Source organism: Erythranthe guttata, chromosome 8 (genome assembly GCF_056151865.1).
Source record: "Erythranthe guttata isolate IM_541 chromosome 8, IM_541, whole genome shotgun sequence".
NCBI lineage: Eukaryota > Viridiplantae > Streptophyta > Magnoliopsida > Lamiales > Phrymaceae > Erythranthe > Erythranthe guttata.
The window spans coordinates 19,259,195-19,277,500 of NC_142540.1; the positions used below are offsets into that span (position 1 = coordinate 19,259,195).

At 36.6% G+C, this 18,306-nt stretch overlaps 3 protein-coding genes and 1 non-coding gene across 5 annotated transcripts; 2 read left to right on the forward strand and 2 right to left on the reverse strand.

Moving 5' to 3' along the window:
* Positions 1-541: 541 nt before the first annotated feature.
* Positions 542-2,687, reverse strand: LOC105962014 (protein translation factor SUI1 homolog). Of its 2 annotated transcripts, none has more exons than XM_012986279.2 (5): positions 2,519-2,687; positions 1,620-1,727; positions 1,197-1,402; positions 1,044-1,097; positions 542-836 (listed from the first exon to the last, which is right to left on the reverse strand). In XM_012986279.2, the coding sequence occupies exons 2-5, from the start codon at positions 1,654-1,656 to the stop codon at positions 792-794; spliced, it is 342 nt and encodes a 113-aa protein (XP_012841733.1). In that variant the 5' UTR covers positions 1,657-1,727; positions 2,519-2,687; the 3' UTR covers positions 542-791. The 2 variants fall into 2 exon arrangements, with proteins under 2 accessions (XP_012841733.1, XP_012841734.1); XM_012986280.2 differs by having other exon boundaries at positions 2,447-2,658.
* A 164-nt stretch (positions 2,688-2,851) lies between these two features.
* On the forward strand, positions 2,852-2,923 carry TRNAM-CAU (transfer RNA methionine (anticodon CAU)). The gene has a single exon. It is a non-coding gene; the product is annotated as a tRNA-Met (tRNA).
* Positions 2,924-2,989: 66 nt separating this feature from the next.
* LOC105962011 (uncharacterized) lies at positions 2,990-7,700 on the forward strand. The gene is made up of 10 exons (XM_088822231.1): positions 2,990-3,089; positions 3,187-3,408; positions 3,531-3,976; positions 4,129-4,439; positions 4,531-4,882; positions 4,978-5,172; positions 5,399-5,785; positions 5,873-6,439; positions 7,095-7,277; positions 7,378-7,700. The coding sequence occupies exons 2-10, from the start codon at positions 3,276-3,278 to the stop codon at positions 7,414-7,416; spliced, it is 2,613 nt and encodes an 870-aa protein (XP_088678357.1). The 5' UTR covers positions 2,990-3,089; positions 3,187-3,275; the 3' UTR covers positions 7,417-7,700.
* A 4,961-nt stretch (positions 7,701-12,661) lies between these two features.
* LOC148768729 (polyubiquitin-like) lies at positions 12,662-15,302 on the reverse strand. The gene is made up of 2 exons (XM_012986277.2): positions 15,080-15,302; positions 12,662-14,480 (listed from the first exon to the last, which is right to left on the reverse strand). Exon 2 carries the CDS (start codon positions 14,478-14,480, stop codon positions 12,879-12,881), a length of 1,602 nt encoding a protein of 533 aa, XP_012841731.2. The 5' UTR covers positions 15,080-15,302; the 3' UTR covers positions 12,662-12,878.
* Between the last annotated feature and the right edge of the window lie 3,004 nt (positions 15,303-18,306).

An 18,306-nucleotide genomic window follows, 5' to 3' on the forward strand; every position in this document is an offset into this window, starting at 1 on the left:
GAATTTGACCGAAAGAAAACTGCAAAACTACAGAGCATCAAGAATACAAGTTCCTCTATTTTTTTTTTTTTTTTTTTCTTGTGAACTACAGGAGACAATATTTTCATCCATTCTCGTGTATATATGTATATGTCTGATTTGTTTGTATATTTATTGTGCCACATGTTAATCTATGCGTTTTACCTGATGTGGCATCTACAAATGAGACACGAAACAAAAAACAAAACGAATAAAGTTTATACGCAATGGTGAAAATATAAATGTAAATTTTTAGGTTCCATTTTTTTAGGTTCCTAAATGGTGCATCATATTTTGTTCTCTTCCTCATAGTCGAATATTTGAACTTAAAAGTTTATATTATCCCATAGAACAATCGACCCATTTGTCGAATTGTTTCACAAAATTATATAGTATTAGTACAGTCAAAATAGTTTCGATTCTTAACAGCAAATAGTAGTTGAAGCAACTACAAGCCAAGATTTTCTTTTATTCTTTTTTTCCGGAATCATATGAATAGATCACTAACACGGAAACAAATGGGTACGCAGAAAGACGAGGCATATCATTCAAATCCAGAATGTCATTATTATTTAAATCCACCAACAATAGAAGAAGTTGATTCAACATCACACATAACAGAAAACACGAGATACTGGAAAAGTAGTTAAAGTATAAGTGTACCACACGATCTTAAGCATACAAAGTAACTAGATTGATAATAGCTTCACATATCATAGTACTCCCTCCGAGACAAGGTTGAATAGCCACAATGCGAATATAGACGATGCAGCTTAAAAACCATGAATCTTGATATGCTCCTTCTTCACGATTCCCGCCTGTTTTTCAGAACCAATGATTACGTTAACCGATTATCCAAGTATATAGGAGCATCAAAAGTACAAACTTCAAAATCCAGTTAAATGTTTCCACATATGTACAATATTTGGTTTATTTTCTCCGACTCAATATTCTAACTCATTTAGTTTTTGGTAAATTATCTTCGTACTAAATATAGCGATGCAGGGAAACGAGGTAATAATTACCTGAACAAGAAACGAAGAAACGTTCTTTCGCTGATCACCTTGGAGTTGAATAACCTTAACAAGAAAAAAAAAATAATAATAATAAGTCGTGATTTTTTAATGAGAGAGAATAGATAAGCGGAAAGGGAAGGAAGACTTAAATTGAACACAAACCTGGCCTAATTCTGGGTCCTGGACAACAGTTCCATTGCAGCAAAATTCTTTCTTAAGATCCTTCAAGATTTTGTTATAGCTGAATTCTTTCTTCAATCCCTGGACAGTTGTCAGGCTTTTCCGACCATTTCGCTGCTGTACACGAATGTGAACGTAGTCCTTTGTTCCGGCACCAGAATTCTCAGCATTTGCATCAGCAAAAGGATCTATTCATTGCACACAAAGGATTAGTTCAATTAGTTCCAACAAAAAGAAAACGACTTCTAATCTCTTTGCATCTAACATGCGCACTAAGAAATAGCAAATTTTTTATTCTGGCTTATTTCTTTACAGGTAGTATACGTTTGGTTAAAGCAAGATACGAGAGCAGCATAATAATCGTTCGAGAAACAAGAAAGTAAGATGAACACAAACATAGCATACCGAAAGTAGTAGGAATTTGGATATCAAGATCAGACATGAACGTTGGTTGATTCAGGAAACGAGAACAAGCGAACAAGAATTCCTCAAGCTAGATTTGAATGCTCAGACCTGATCAAAGAAGAAAAACAAATAAATATCAACAATCAGCCTAAATATATGTACTAAAATCATATACTGAACCATCAATTCGGTCAAAAGATCCTATGTTTGAACAAAGAAAATAGCTTTAAACATATGCCAAAGACGAATCGAATCGGTAAATCATACAGCCGTTAATCTATGACATGTCCCTAAATTGTATCACGAGATCACTCCACAACTAAACTCAAAACCAATAGCGAGCAAAAAAAAAATACGCTGGCCAATAAAGAAAGAAAGCCCCGAATAACAGCAGACTCACGAAAACCACCAAATTTAGTTGCAATAGCTCTAATTTCAAGAAACAATAATTTTATTCTCGGAATCTCTAACCCACATAAATTGGGGATTCTATCTATGTCATAAAAATTAGCAATTTGAAAAGTCCGACGAAAATCACGGAATAAACAAAAACCCTATCGTATTGATTGATACAGAGTTACACATCAAACAGGGTTAAAAAGATTGAATCAAGAATCCAAAACCACAATTTTCGAACCAAAAAAAAAAAAAAGCAACAAAACCCTAATCCCCAAATTCGTGAACACAAAATTCAATCATAAAAGACCAAAAAAAAAAAGGAGTGGATCAAACACCACACAACGAAGAAGAATCAGACGCCTCTACTACAGACCAACAAATTTGAAACGAGAAACAAAATTAACGACGAAAAATCGCCGGAATCATACCGCAGAAACCACAGAGAAACAGATCTGAAAGAATTAATCGAAATTGACAAAGGAATCAGTGGAAGATTCTACCTTATCCGAAAATTAGGGGTGAACTGTGAAGATCGAAGGGGCAAAGTAGAGATCAATAGGCCCAAATCGGATAATGTCTGAGCAGAGAGAGAGAGAGTAGAGAGAGAAGAAAGCGTGTGTTAAATTGGTTGGGAGAAAATAAAGAGATATAATAAAAGTGGGGTTTTATAGTCTGCTTCGCGGGCAGGTTTGCACCCGTATCTATGAGACGGTCGCGTAAAGTTCACGATGGGCCTGGCCCACGCTATTTACGGCCCATCAACTAAACTTTGGGACTACAATTCCTTTTATATTATGTTTAAGTAATAAAGATTGCAAATTAATATCAAAAAAATCAGAGTGGCGCAGCGGAAGCGTGGTGGGCCCATAACCCACAGGTCCCAGGATCGAAACCTGGCTCTGATATTTTTGACTTTTTTTTTTTTTTTTTGATATTTTTGTTTTATAATAAACCCATTTTATTTGTTGTTTAAGGTTAATTATCTCGACTTTTATTAATTTGTTAGCTTCACTAATTCCAAATAATTTGAGAAACTATTATTATTTTCTTAAATAAAACAAATTATAATAAGTAATTTAAATTTCAAAAAAAATTAATTTAGCTTCACTAATTCCAAATAATTTGAGAAACTATTATTATTTTCTTAAATAAAACAAATTATAATAAGTAATTTAAATTTCAAAAAAAATTAATTTAGGGTTTACACAAACACAGGACGCAACCAAACATCGTCGAATCATCGGAAGAAGGTAATCAATGGAGGAGGAGGTGATGAAATTGTTAGAGGAAGCGAAGCCGAAGCTCGAGAAGGAATACTGCGTTCGAATTTCGGACGGCGCTTTTGATCTAGCCGTTCGTGGATACCTCGATCCCAAACTGATGATCTCTGGTTAGTTGATATTCACAATTATCCCCAATTCAACAATCCGCAATTTTTAATTAGTTAATTTGTTTATCTATTGATGTTTGTTTGTTTGTGTGTTTTTTTTTTTTTTTTTAATTATATACCAGAGGACACAAACCATGAATATAAAAGAGCTGTTGAAATCTTAGCTGGAGCATGCAATTTGGTGCAGAGAAATTTCAGGAATGGTGCCCACGAGAGGGTGTTTTACGACAAGGCATATGAACTGCGTCGAGCCCTTGTCGAACTAACTGAATTGCATTGGGACAGTAGTAACCCGGCCAGCCGATCGTGGGCGTCTCGATTGACGTCCGAACGTGCTTCTGCCTCGCTCTACATGAGTGGCTTTTTACGCAAATGCGACAAAACTGTAAATTCGCCTCTAAGTTGTTGTCGGATTACCTCAAAAATTGCTGAAATACTCGAAAAGTTCGATATTTACGATACAAGCAGCTCGGAGGGGGATGTTGGTCGGTACCTGGACGATCTACAAGGCCAGCTGATTGAACTTTTCCAGCATCTCTTGACTGTAGAGGCGTCTCACGTTGCTGAGGTTTTTATCCCGTGCCGTTTTAAGCTGTTTTATTAATGCTACCTTTAGTTCCAATTATTTTTTTTTTTTTCCGTTCTTTTTTGCATCGTATCTTCATCTGTGTATTGACATTTTGCTGTGTTCTGATGTAAACGACACCATTCAATGTGTAGGTGGTGAGCAGCCTGACTGATGTCCCGCTTACTCAGATTCTTCCATCTGTCGACAATCATAAGCAGAAGGCCGTATATATGACGAATCTGAGAGTGGTGGATCAAAAGCACGTGATCGATGAAGTTTTTGAAACTGTTGCCTTCCAACGGAATATGACTACCCGCCCTAGAGGTTTATTTCTTCTTTTGGGTGATTCTGGTGTTGGTAAATCGGAGATAGCTAAAGCTGTTGCAGAGCATTGGTATTGTGACGCAAGCAGGCTTGTGGAGATTGACATGTCAGAGTATGCAGAGTGTGATTTGTCGGAATGGTGAGCGCTTATATTCTTTGATTATTTCATTTTGCAATTTTATTAACGCCTTCTGAGTTTCTCATTCCTTTGGACGACGTTTTATTGTTAGGTCGCAGAGAAAAGATCAGGATTTGTGGAATCGTCTTACTGAGATTGTGGCAAAACGTCCTTATTCGGTAATTCTTCTGGACAAAATTGACAAGGGTTCGTCCATTGTCACAAGGATTCTCCACGAGGTTTTGTCTGAAACACCAAGTGATACAGAAGGGAAACCTGTTGACTTCTCCAAGTCTATCATTTTCATGACCTCAAGTGTGGGGTCCAAACAACTTACTTTGAAATGTACATGCTATAATCGGAATCAAGATCTTTGGAAACAATTTAAGCGTGATCCCTTGAAATTCTGTAAGACCCACGATTGTACTGTAAAGGGCAGTGGTCGCGAAAGACTTCTCATCGAGGTACGAGTTTTCCCATCTGTTTGAAATTTTGATGTTCGGTGTCTTTCGATTGTTTCTGAGTACAGGCAATTTGTTTCTTTTGATGATATTTGTAGGTGCGAAAAATCTTCAGTGCTGATCTGTTAGATTCATTTGATAAAACTCTCGTGGTGGAGAAATTCCGCGATTGGAAGACTGTTGTGAGGCTGTTGCTTAGGGAAATTGTTAGCGAAGTTACTGGACAAAGATTCGTTGTGCATGCCTCCGATGCTGCGTTAAATGTGTTACTTAACAAGGCATTGGCACCTCCTGTAAGTAGACCTTTTGATGTCTCCCTGTATTTGTGTGATCAATGATGTGCTAATTTTTTTGTCAACTGTATTGATGTTATTGAATGAGAAAGGAGAATATCCATCAAGAATTTTTAGTTAGTTGTATTGAGGATTCTTCTACAATTCTTGTTTGTGGATTGTTTTATGTCTGAAATTATAATTCATTATCTTGTCGCTGTTTGATTTTTCTCTTGTTTCACTGCAGATTGCACATGGAAATGCTTTAAAAAAATCATTGCTTGAGCACGTCATTCCATGGCTATCATCCGCAGAAAGTTGTAACAACAGCGCTCTATTTGTTGATACACTTCTCGGAACAAATGAACTTTCTTTTAGATTTCAATCACATGAGCAGTACGATTGGTATTTCAAGTTGAAGGAGGGAACATTTAAGAATTCGATACTCAATTTAAAAGTGAAGATGGAAGTAGTGTGCATGGTATTTATGTTAAGAAGTGAATACTTACATTTCTTGGATCGTTCCGGTCAAGGTTTACCTCTGAACGTGTTATTAATGGAACTAGTTAGTTGCTATCGGATCTTATCATGTCCGCCATTTCCTAATTCACGAGAAGAATATGTCTCTGCCGAGGTAGTTTTATTTTATTGCTTATATTCAGTACTCTATTTTCTTGTTGACCGTCGAGAGTTTTCTTATGTTTGTGTTATATATGTGCAGAAAATATCACCCAACGCGGGACCTAATAATCTTTATGCAGTTGAAGAAGTTGAGAAGATTAAGAATATGCTGGCAAGACTTCAAGAAAACGATGGTGGCATTGCTAAAGCAACTACTGTTATAGTAAAGTCTGTAATAAAGATCATCGACTATCCATTGGAATTCCCTGATTTTCCAGCAAGACGTTTCCTCTTTGAAGGCCTGAATAGTGATGCTAAAGCGAGACTGATGAGTTACCTTAGTGAGACATTAGGGAACTCGTTCTTCAAATATATCAAACTGGACAGTAACTGCAACACTGAGGAAATAAAGAATTTTTTTATCGAGGCATTGAAAGAGAGCCCATGCATGGTCCTTCTTTTTGACGGAGTTGAATTTGCTGATGCTGAGCTTTATAGACACCTTTTGGAGATTCTTGATAAGGGCATTCTAGAAGACAGTGAGGGTTTCAGTGTTGACTTCCGGAGAACCGTTATTATCCTTACATCAGAGGTGGCTGATAAACATCGACTTGCCAATTGGTTTGGGTATCAACCAATGTATATGCTGCACATGGACAAAAGTCAGGTACTTATTTATTTGCGTATTTGGAACTTCAAGTCATATTCTTATTGGATGATCAAATTAGTCCCTTGTTTGCATGCTTGATTTTGCGAATCTTAGACCACCTTGTTTTGTGATTCTACATTCTTGCCGTTGAAGAATAGTGAGTAATGGAAAAATGGTAGAGTAAGTGCAACTAGAGACAGTAGATTTTGCTCAAGCAAAGGTTAACTAATACCGAGGAAAATCTGAGATTTAAAGACTTGTGTATGGTGCATCATTGATATTGTAGAGTTTAGAAGAGGGAGATGTATGTATACGTAAAGAAAATTATATGCTTTTGTGCAAGTAGATAGAAGTTGGGATTCCCTATAATTGGATTTTTCGCTTTGCGATTTTCCTGTGTCAAAGTGAAGATGAATAATGTAAATGCTATTTGTTGCGAATTTTCTCTTGTCACTAATATCTCACTAGGGAGAAATGGGTTTCACATTTCCACATTTGACATCTAACCGCAACACAAGGAAAATTCTCGAGACAATCAGTGTGTTAATTTCTATTCTTTAAATCCCGGGATCTTTTTGTTTCAATCTTTGAAATTGGAAATGAATTGAAAATATTGCTTGTTTAATCCATGCTAATTAAACTTACTTTTATATGTTGTGTTTGCTATTGGCAGAAGGTGAAAAGATACAGGACGGAGTTGCTTCACCGGGCTGATGAGATAATCTTCTTTGATCCAGTCGCACCTGTGCATGGAAAAATTCGTCGGATCCCTGAAAGTTATTTACGTTCTTTGAAAAGAAAAGATAATTCTCGGTTGTTTAGATGTTTATATTCGGCGGTGTGGCCTCATGGTGACGTAAGTTGTATTCGATGCAAATTTCGAAATGAAGCTTATTCGCTAAGTTGATCTTTTTATCTGTTTGCAGGTCTAAAGTTGATCTTTTTATCTTTTGCAGGTTATGCTAAATCGCGAAAGGAACTTTGTAGAGATGTGAAGTATCATCATTCCACGAAGTTCGATTTCGGAGGGATATTATTAACCCCTTTCGAATCTTGAAATTGGTATTTGTGTGTTATTGCAACGTGATCGAGATACCAAGCTTCCTGGGGCCTCTGTCTATAAAATTTCTGGATTAATTAATTAATTAATACTATAGATATTATGTTTATTTTTAATTTTTTTTTTTGTCAATATTTTTATGTTAGCCCTTTTAAATTATTTATTTATTCTATGGGTAAATTACAAACACCCCCCTGAGGTATGATCAAATTACAAAAACCCCCCTCTTGTTTGGATAATTACATCTACCCCCTCAACTATGATTTTTTCTTAGACCTCCACCTTTATGGTGCCAAATTCAACATAGTCATCTAGATTCCGTGAAATGTGCTCTAGTTTGTACTCGTTTTGCATAAAAAATACAGTTTGCGATGCACCACAAACTGATATGTACTAGCTAAAAATCACATATTATGATCATCTTGCTTCATAATGTAGAGTTTGAATGGTATAAAACGGGTACAAAAGTGATAATATTACATATAATCTCGAAAATTCCACTAAATTTGAGGAGTTGAGGGGGGTGGTTGTAATTATCCAAACAAGAGGGGTGTTTTTGTAATTTGACCATACCTCAGGGAGGTGTTTGTAATTTACCCTTATTCTAAATATCATTAATATGGATTATGAAAAGTGGCGAACTAATAATTTATGTAGTATATTCCTACCATCATACTCAGCAACTCTCAACCAACTTATTAGGGTAAATTACAACCAAACCCCTCATGTATGCTCAAATTACAAAAAAAAAAACCTTTTTGTTTGGATAATTAAATACACCCCTTCAACTATGAATTTTCTTGCACTTCCACTCTTATAGTGTCAAATTCAACATAATCATCTAGATTCCGTGGAATGATATCTATTTTGTACTCGTTTTGTACAAAAATATATTTTCTAATGCACCACAATTCTGATATATACAAGTCAAAAAACACATATTGTGATCATCTTGCTTCAAATTTTGGAGCTCGATTGGAATAAAACGGGTACAAAATTGAAAATATTCCTATAATCTAGAAGATTCCACTAAATTTGAAACCGCAAGAGTGGACGTATGAGAAGATTTATAGTTGAGGAGGTAGTTGTAATTATCCAAACAAAAGGGGTTTTTTTGTAATTTAACCATACCTCATGGGGTTGGTAGTAATTTCCCCTAATTATTATAATAAATTCCTGCACAAGTTAATTAATAACCACCTTCTCCAATATCCTAATCCGTTGCAAAAATAATGTGTGCAGAGAGAGAGAGAGAGAGAGAGAGAGAGAGAGAGAGAGAGAGAGAGAGAGAGAGAGAGAGAGAGAGAGATGCATATACACCAGCACCAAAGCTAAAGGCATTATTAATATTGGTTTTTGTTAAAGGACAAAATCAAGTATGTATCTCAAGAGCAGATAGAGGTAACAAGTACCAAATGAATAGCTAGCTACTGTCAATTTGGGCTTCTGCAATTATGAACACTAAAACCCATTAATATGTCCATAGAATGTACAACTCCAACCTGCTTTAAGAAAAAAAAAAACAAGGCAAAGTAAGTTTCATTTGGAGTTACACACACAATCAAGATACTTGTAACAAACAGGATCGGATAAAGATCGATCGAGCGCATCTTGCTATCAATCAACAAATACGCAACGAACACTAAGATCAAAACCGAGGCAGAATACGAAGAAAAAAAAACCAAGATTCGTAAATCAATTTGGTAGTAGCTAGCTTGTACTCAAGATTCTTGAGCAAAACAACAAGATTCATAAAGCAATTTAGTGCTAGTAGTCAAAATTATCAACCCAACAACAAAAAAAAAAAAAAAGAAAAAAAACAAGATTTATAAAGAAATTTGGTTTGCTTGCTGCCAAAAATTATTTCCATGTTGTATGAACAATTTAAAACACAAAACACATTTAATACATACATACCAAACCTGCATACTCAAAGCTGAAATTTAATAAAACAGAGAACACAACTAACTAAATTTTAGTTAGTTAATAAACATAAACCAACCATATATACAATAAAGAATATACACGTAAAACGTACGTACCCCGTTTGATTAAGGGAAATCGTCCCCATCGTCTCCAGCCCACTCGGGCGGCCCTCCTCGTGTCGCCTCGTCCGCTTCTTCAACGAGTCCATCCACACCATCAAAAATGTCTCTTATCATACCCCAAGAATCCCAATCCAAGATTGGAACTACGGGCTGGACATAGTCATCCGCATTAGGGTTTACCGGACGAACGGACCGAACAACATCGGCGGCAAGATAAGGCTCTCCACAGCTAGGGCATAGTTTCTGTTCAGCGTCGAGGAACTCCTCGTCGAGGCAGCCTTCGTGGAAATAGTCTCCACAATGGAGGATCATTCGAGTAGGCTCGTAGCTAAGGAAGTCCTCGTCGCAAACGGGGCACGGGACCCACCCCATCAGCTCCTCCTGCGGTGAAGGCGGCTGCACGAACTCGTCGTCGTCCGTGATCTCCAATTCGTACTCCAGAAGCGACGCGTTGTCGACATACTCGAACATGAATCGGAAGTGGAGGCCCACCCTGTGGGTGGGGCAGAGGTGGTTTTCGACCCTCGGAATCGAGCACACCTTGACGTAACACCGTAAGTGGATAATGTGCTTGCACAGCGGCAGGAAAACCACAACGTCGCTGATTTTGAAAGGTGACGTCGCACAACCCGCCAGGCATTTCGGATTCTCCACGCAAAGCTTCAGCTTCTCTTCCTCCGTTACACTCACGAACAGATTTCTCACCGATTCTATCGTCTCGTCGCCGATTTCCTTGAAACGTAAGAACACGAACCTCACAGCCCTAATTATTTCATCATTTTCAGCAACAATTTCATCATTTTCAGCAACTATTTCATCATCATCTCCAACAATCTCATCAGACCTAATAATCGTTTCTTCTATCTCACCGACAACTTCTCCCCCCTCCGATTTCATTCTCTACCCACCTTCAACAGAAAACAACAGGGGGGCGGTTATGGGGGTTTTAGGAAAGGGGATATATTATATAAGGGCTTATTAAAACATACTTACAAAATTAACCCCTTAACTGTAACTGATTCGCTTATGCTTTTTTTCTTTCTTTTTTTTTGAAATAAATATATTGCCGCCAAATTTAAATAATATGTGGACTTTCTAAAATAAATGCTAAAAGTTATAGGAAACAAAGTGGGGCAATTTTTTTTTGGTGTTGTTTTAAATTGCAGTTTTGAAAATGGGGTTGTTTTGGGAGCGTAACCAAATTGGGTTTGAACGCCACCCACCACGGCGGCACTGGCAGGAGACGCCAGCTCCAACGGTGTCTCCGTAGGAGATGCCACCAGTGGTGGCGCCTTCTCTTTAAATATTAATATTTTAATATTATAAGGGCTTATTAAAATATTTTAATATTTTAATATTTTAAAAAAATATTTATATTAATATTTTTAATATTTTCTGATTTTTTATTTTTTTTACAAAATAAAACATTAATGTTAGTATTATTTATTACATTTTATATATTTTCTTCATTAGTGTTAAATTAATCATTGCTTATATTTATCTAATCAATATAATAAAGTAGTGCAAGATTGTCTCTTTTTGCATTTTGGTTTTCCAATAAATTAATACTTTTGTTTATAAAATTCAATAGAATGTACTAACTAGAAGGGAAGAAATGGTACCGCAAAATAAGACCAATTAATAGTGGCGATTTGAAGTATGAAATTATATTTTCTGGTGTAACTTTAATGATCATATTCTGGATTGATTATTATAATTTGATTAAATTTTAGAAATATGTATCTATTTTGTGTTAATTTCTTCAAATACCCTAATAAAAAAAATCAAGAGTGTTGTTTATTGATGTTCGTAAAATATGTATGATTGGTTTTTTGAGTAATTTAAAAAAAATATAAAATAACAAGTAAATGTAAATAATGTGTATATATATATATATATATATATATATATATATATATATATATATATATATATATATATATATATATATATATATATATATATATGGCACTGACTTCATAGTACCAATTTTATTTTCTTGTACTCATTTTGTCTTTGTACTCGTTTTGGACTTATTTATTTTATATAACTCTTTTATTGGACATATTTATATTATATAACTATTTTATTTTCTAGAACTCCTTTTGTTTTTGTCTACATGTCTTTAAGATTGTACACTATTGTATTGTGTTGATTAGATAAATATAAGCAATGATTAATTTAACACTAATGGAGAAAATATATAATATGTAATAAATAATACTAATATTAATGTTTTATTTTGCAAAAAAAATTAAAAATCAGAAAATATTAAAAATATTAATATAAATATTTTTTAAAATATTAAAATATTATAATATTATAATATTAAAATATTATAATATTAAAATATTAATATTTAAAGAGAAGACGCCACCACCGGTGGCATCTCCTACGGAGACGCCGTTGGAGCTGACGTCTCCTGCCGGTGCCGCCGTGGTGGGTGGCGTTCAACCCCAATTCGGTTACACCCCCAAAACAACTCCAATTTAAAAACTACGGTTTAAAACAACACCAAAAAAAATTGCCCCAAACAAAGTTATTATTATTATTATTATTATTTTATTTTATTTTATTTTTGTCTGTTAAAAAGAAGCTAATGGAATGCAAAGTTATTTTTATATTTAGTTCAAATTACTGTTTAGTGCGGTGGTCAATCTCGCCTCAAAATACTTTTGCGTTTTCAGCAGTCTACATAGGGGCACTTCAGTCCTATCGCATCTGAAAGTATTTTACAGAAAGTATTTTCTCTTAGTTAAAAAGAAATGCCTAAACCTCCCTTGTTAGATGTTAAATGTGAAATATCACTTTTAACATCATTTTTACATTTTTTTGAACTAAATTTAAAGGGTGGTGAATAATATATTATATGAGATGTCTAGTGGAGTTTAAAGTATTATATTAGTACATTAAAAATTTGATAATAACACAAGACACATTATGGATAACACTAGAACTATTTTTGCAGATAAAGTATAATTTCACATAACATGTACACAAGTCTAATTTGTGTCGTATTGTCTCACATACACCAATGATAGAGAAACTATGAATTGTAAAATACCTTCATATTTAAATATTTAAATAGAACAATTAAAAAAAAAAGTCAGAAACAAACCAAGAAACAACATGAAAGAAGAAACAAAAGGGCATATTCAATTGCTTGAGCAAAACCTAGAAACATTAATCAACAATGATAACTAGCAGGGAAACATGTCTGGTTCAACACAAACATAGAGGGAAACATGAGATGAAAAAGAAATTACAGATACACATTATTTAGATTGGGGGGAAACCCCAATTGATTGTTCGAAAATACGAAATATAATCAAGAACATGAGCATAAATTTCAAAAACCACCACGAAGACGGAGGACAAGGTGAAGGGTGGACTCCTTCTGGATATTGTAGTCGGCCAGGGTCCTTCCATCCTCCAACTGCTTTCCGGCAAAGATCAACCTCTGCTGGTCTGGTGGGATACCCTCCTTATCCTGAATCTTGGCCTTCACATTATCAATGGTGTCAGAGCTCTCGACCTCAAGGGTGATGGTCTTCCCGGTCAAGGTCTTGACAAAGATCTGCATACCACCACGCAGACGAAGGACCAAGTGAAGGGTAGACTCCTTCTGAATGTTGTAGTCGGCCAAAGTGCGGCCGTCCTCAAGCTGCTTTCCGGCGAAGATAAGTCTCTGCTGGTCTGGGGGAATACCCTCCTTGTCCTGGATCTTGGCCTTGACATTGTCAATGGTGTCGGAGCTCTCCACCTCGAGGGTAATGGTCTTTCCAGTCAAGGTCTTGACGAAAATCTGCATACCACCACGGAGACGGAGGACCAAATGCAGTGTAGACTCCTTCTGGATGTTATAATCTGCCAAAGTACGTCCATCCTCGAGCTGCTTTCCAGCAAAGATCAATCTTTGCTGATCCGGGGGAATGCCTTCCTTGTCCTGGATCTTGGCCTTGACATTGTCAATGGTGTCGGAGCTCTCCACTTCGAGGGTGATGGTCTTCCCAGTAAGGGTCTTGACGAAAATCTGCATACCACCACGAAGTCTCAGAACCAAGTGCAAAGTCGACTCCTTCTGGATGTTGTAGTCGGCCAAAGTGCGGCCATCCTCAAGCTGCTTCCCGGCAAAGATGAGTCTCTGCTGGTCCGGAGGAATACCCTCCTTGTCCTGGATCTTAGCCTTAACATTGTCAATTGTATCTGAGCTCTCCACCTCAAGGGTGATGGTCTTTCCGGTGAGGGTCTTGACGAAGATCTGCATACCACCACGAAGACGGAGGACCAAGTGGAGGGTAGACTCCTTCTGGATGTTGTAGTCAGCCAAAGTGCGGCCGTCCTCCAGCTGCTTTCCAGCGAAGATAAGTCTCTGCTGGTCCGGTGGGATCCCCTCCTTGTCCTGGATCTTGGCCTTCACGTTGTCGATGGTGTCGGAACTCTCGACCTCAAGGGTTATGGTCTTTCCGGTGAGGGTCTTGACAAAGATCTGCATACCACCACGGAGACGAAGGACCAAGTGGAGGGTAGACTCCTTCTGGATGTTGTAGTCGGCCAAAGTGCGGCCATCCTCCAGCTGCTTTCCGGCAAATATAAGTCTCTGCTGGTCCGGGGGAATGCCCTCCTTGTCCTGAATTTTGGCCTTGACATTATCGATGGTGTCGGAGCTTTCCACCTCAAGGGTAATCGTCTTTCCGGTGAGGGTCTTCACAAAGATCTGCATACCACCACGGAGTCGGAGGACCAAGTGGAGAGTCGACTCCTTCTGGATGTTGTAGTCGGCGAGTGTGCGACCGTCTTCAAGCTGTTTGCCGGCAAAGATGAGCCTCTGCTGGTCCGGAGGGATTCCCTCCTTGTCCTGGATCTTAGCCTTGACGTTGTCGATGGTGTCTGAGCTTTCCACCTCGAGGGTGATGGTTTTGCCGGTGAGAGTTTTCACAAAGATCTGCATCTGTACATCAAATTATCAGAAAAAGATGCTTTTATCCCAAAAAAATTGAATTCTATCTAAAATCTCACAAACACATGATAATTCATGAAGAAAACAAATAGTAGTCGATCAAATAGAAATAATCATAAACACGACATTCTACAAAACTAATGAAGCAGACAGATCCCTCAACACAATTCAGGAAAAAGCAGTCAGCAATCAAACAAATTTACAATAGAGACAACAAAACCTAAATCGATGAATCAATATCCAGATTCTAACTGATAACGAAAACCTAGATCCCAAAATCGAATAGGTAAATCGATTGATTAAGCAGTCAACAATCAAACAAATTCACCACGATTCCATCGAGAATAAACGAAACTTAAATCAATAAACCAGATTCGAACTGACAAAAGAAAACCTAGATATAAATCAAGTTCCAGCTTTTAACTGAAAATAAAACCTAGATCTCCAAATCGGACATATCAAAATTAATTCACCAGAAAAAAAAAAGTAAAATTGATCCAAAAATTCAACAACATGATCGACGAATTACCACACAATCAACAGATCGGAAGAAGAAGAACAAAAAACAGAAATCGGCGTATCAAAATTACCTTGAAAATAGGAGTAGAGAGATTTTTAAGAGGAAATAAGATGGGATGATTGTATCTGATTAAGAATGAAAGGTAAAGGCGAGAAACGCCTCTTTATATAGGCGCGATGCCGACCTTAGGAGATACCGCCTTGGGAGGTATAGCGAATCATATCGTGCCACGTGTCAGGTGGACTTGTAGTGCAACAATGCTATACGGCAACGGCAAGTTGTCCTTTCCTTTTGAGTGGTAGAGAATAATAATTCTTTCCTTTTTATTTTTTTAAGGCAAGTAGATTATTATTATTATAATAATAATAATAATAATAATAATAATAATAATAATAATAATAATAATAATAATAATAATAATAATAATTATAATAATAATAATGGCAAATTGCACTTCACACCCTAAAAAAATGCCTCTTTTGCACTTTCCGCCATCAAAATACAAAAACTAGAGTGTCCAATTTCGAAATATACAACTCGGTGCACTTTTCTCCAAATTGTGTATTTCCGGTTTAATTCTTGTTGGATTTGAGTAAGTTTGGAAAGGTGATTTCATCTTTTAAGGCTTTAAATGTCATTTAACATTTTTTCACCATACATTACAATGCTTATGAAGAATAAAGAACAAATTTTGTCGAATTTTGAAGAAAATTTCGTCTAATTTGGAAGCAAATTTTCATTAATTTGGGACGAGAATTTTGTTAATTTGGGACCCTAAGTAACTCTAAAAGGATGATTTTCAAGCGGAAAAAGTAAAATGACGTATATACTCGTAATTCACCGAGAATGAGATCTGAAATACACATTTGGGGCAAAGTGCATCGAGTTGTATATCTTGAAAGGGAGCAGTCTCATTTTTGTATTTTGAGGGGGTAAAGTGCAAAAAAGGCATTTTTTAAGGGGGTGAAGTGCAATTTGACCTAATAATAATTAGAAACCTTAATTAATGTCTGATTTTATATAGAGAATCTCAAAAAAATAATTTTTAATAATTCAAATTAAACAGAACCCACGATAATATCCACATTAAATATTCTAGAAGGCAATCAAATTTGTGGAGTAACTTGTGTCAAACGTTTTGATATATGATTTAATTTTGGTAATTATAAATTTTGGAAAAAAAACTAAAGAAAATAGGTAATTGATAGAACATAGGTCAACTGTCCGAATGAGTCTAACTAAATTCTAAATTGGATGAACAAAACAGTTATTTATTGAATTTAATTTTTTTTTTTTGTGTGTTTTTTATATTAAAGAAGATTTTGGTAATATATTTTAAAAATAACAAAAAGTCAATATATAATTTGTACTAAATTCATGGGAGAACAATATAATTTCCTAAATATTTGGTCAAGGGTAAACAAGTTCGTTTCTGAGAAATTGGGGGTACTAGGCCAGTTTTAAGATCTTGTAAAAATGGCCTCCTTATTTGTATTCTATAATGTAAACTAGACATGGCCACGGGCCGGGTTTGACCCGGAACCGGCGACCGCCCCCGTTGACCATGGACCCGGACCCGGACCCGAAAATGTATAGGTCGGTTTCGGGTCCCGATATTTTGGACCCGAGACCCGGCGGGTGGACCCGAGGACCCAACGGACGGGTATCCGTCGGGTCCACCTGAATAAAAATTATTATTTTTTTCAAATTTTGAAAATGCAACGGCCATAAAACGGACCCGAACCGGACCCGGTCCGAGAATTCAAAAAATGTTTTTTTTTTTTAAATTACAACGGCTAGAAACTCGGGTCCCCGGAACCGACACGGACCTGGAAGGACACGAGTGGACCCGACTCGGACCCGGAAGGACCCAAGTGAACCCGACCCGGACCCGAACCCGCCTCCACGGGGTTTGGTTTCGGGTCCCGAAAAAGTAAGACCCGGACCCGGACCCGACCCGGTCCGTGGCCATGTCTAATGTAAACATTAATTCATTCCACATGGAAAATAATTTTTTGATTAACAATTAATTTTTTTTTTAGAAAATATAACTAAATATTGATGAAGTTAAGTTAAATCAAAAGTTTACAGAGTTTACGGTAGAGCCCCAAATTTTTTTGAAAATAGTTATATAAATATTATTGAACAAGTAAGTATATAAAAGAAAATTGTTTAACTATAATAAAATAAAATATAGTATATTTCAATTTGCCGAAACTCTTTGAAGGTATAGAGACTCGTACGTTGATACAACAAACGCGTGGAAGTGGGTGTGGTCGATGAATTTGCCTAATAAGATCAAAATATTTGTGTGGAGAGCATGTAAAAATCTATTACCCACCCGAGCTAATTTGAACAAGAGGAAGATAACGACGGAGGTTAATTGTGTTCGATGCGGAGGAGAGGTAGAAGACCTTCGACATTGTTTGGCTATGTGTGCATTTGCAAGGCAAGTATGGGCTTTGAACAATATCCCGTGGTCAATACACAGGTGGAATGGATTGGAATTGATGGATTGGTTCATGCATATGCGAAAATCGGCAGATCTTATAGTCCTTGAACACTGTGTGGTGATATGTTGGGCACTTTGGTATTATCGTAATAGAACCTTTTTTGAAGGCGATTTGGTCGAACCTATGGACGTCGCCTCTTTTGCGCTAAACTTTGTAAACCAAGTTCGTCATCCCTTTGCCAAAGTACTTAGTCTTAGGAGCCCGAGTTGTATTGAGGAGGCAAGATGGCAGCCACCACCATTGGGTTTTGTTAAGATCAATTTCGATGCGGCTATTAATTCGAAGGAAGGAAAGATTGGACTTGGAATCATTGCTCGAAATCATACTGGGGTTTGTATGGGACGGAAGTCTATTTGTGTCCGGTAAGCACTCGACCCTACTTCGGCGGAAGCAAAAGCAGCTTTCGTTGCAGTTGAATTTGCTCGTGATCAAACATGGAGAAGGTTAGTCATTGAAGGAGACTCTAGCTTGGTCATTAAGGCAATAAATGAAGTTGATGAAAATTATTCAGCGTATGGGACTTTAGTAGCCGACATTCATGTCCTTGCTAAGATTTTTGGGACATTCTCAGCTCAGCAATTACGAAGGACTGGTAATCGTGTTGCACATGCACTAGCTAAGCTCTCTATATGTGAGTCATATTTTGGTGATTCTTTGCTTATTAATGTCCAAAATATTGTTGGTCATGGGTTAATTTAATGAAATGAAATTGTTTTTACTCTCAAAAAAAAAAAATAGAGATATGCAATGTAGATTATTTAAAAATAGAAAGATTGCTGAAAAA

What these genes read in the sequence shown, in the direction of transcription:
- LOC105962011 (XM_088822231.1), top strand. Translation starts at nt 3,276, where the DNA reads ATGGAGGAGGAGGTGATGAAATTGTTAGAGGAAGCGAAGCCGAAGCTC. An exon ending in TCCCAAACTGATGATCTCTG is followed by an intron (nt 3,409 to 3,530) that starts GTTAGTTGATAT and finishes ATTATATACCAG; the next exon opens with AGGACACAAACCATGAATAT. An exon ending in GAGTGTGATTTGTCGGAATG is followed by an intron (nt 4,440 to 4,530) that starts GTGAGCGCTTAT and finishes TTTTATTGTTAG; the next exon opens with GTCGCAGAGAAAAGATCAGG.
- LOC148768729 (XM_012986277.2), bottom strand. Translation starts at nt 14,480, where the DNA reads ATGCAGATCTTTGTGAAAACTCTCACCGGCAAAACCATCACCCTCGAG.
- LOC105962014 (XM_012986279.2), bottom strand. Translation starts at nt 1,656, where the DNA reads ATGTCTGATCTTGATATCCAAATTCCTACTACTTTCG. An exon ending in CCAAATTCCTACTACTTTCG is followed by an intron (nt 1,403 to 1,619) that starts GTATGCTATGTT and finishes TGCAATGAATAG; the next exon opens with ATCCTTTTGCTGATGCAAAT. An exon ending in TTTCTTCGTTTCTTGTTCAG is followed by an intron (nt 837 to 1,043) that starts GTAATTATTACC and finishes TCTGAAAAACAG; the next exon opens with GCGGGAATCGTGAAGAAGGA.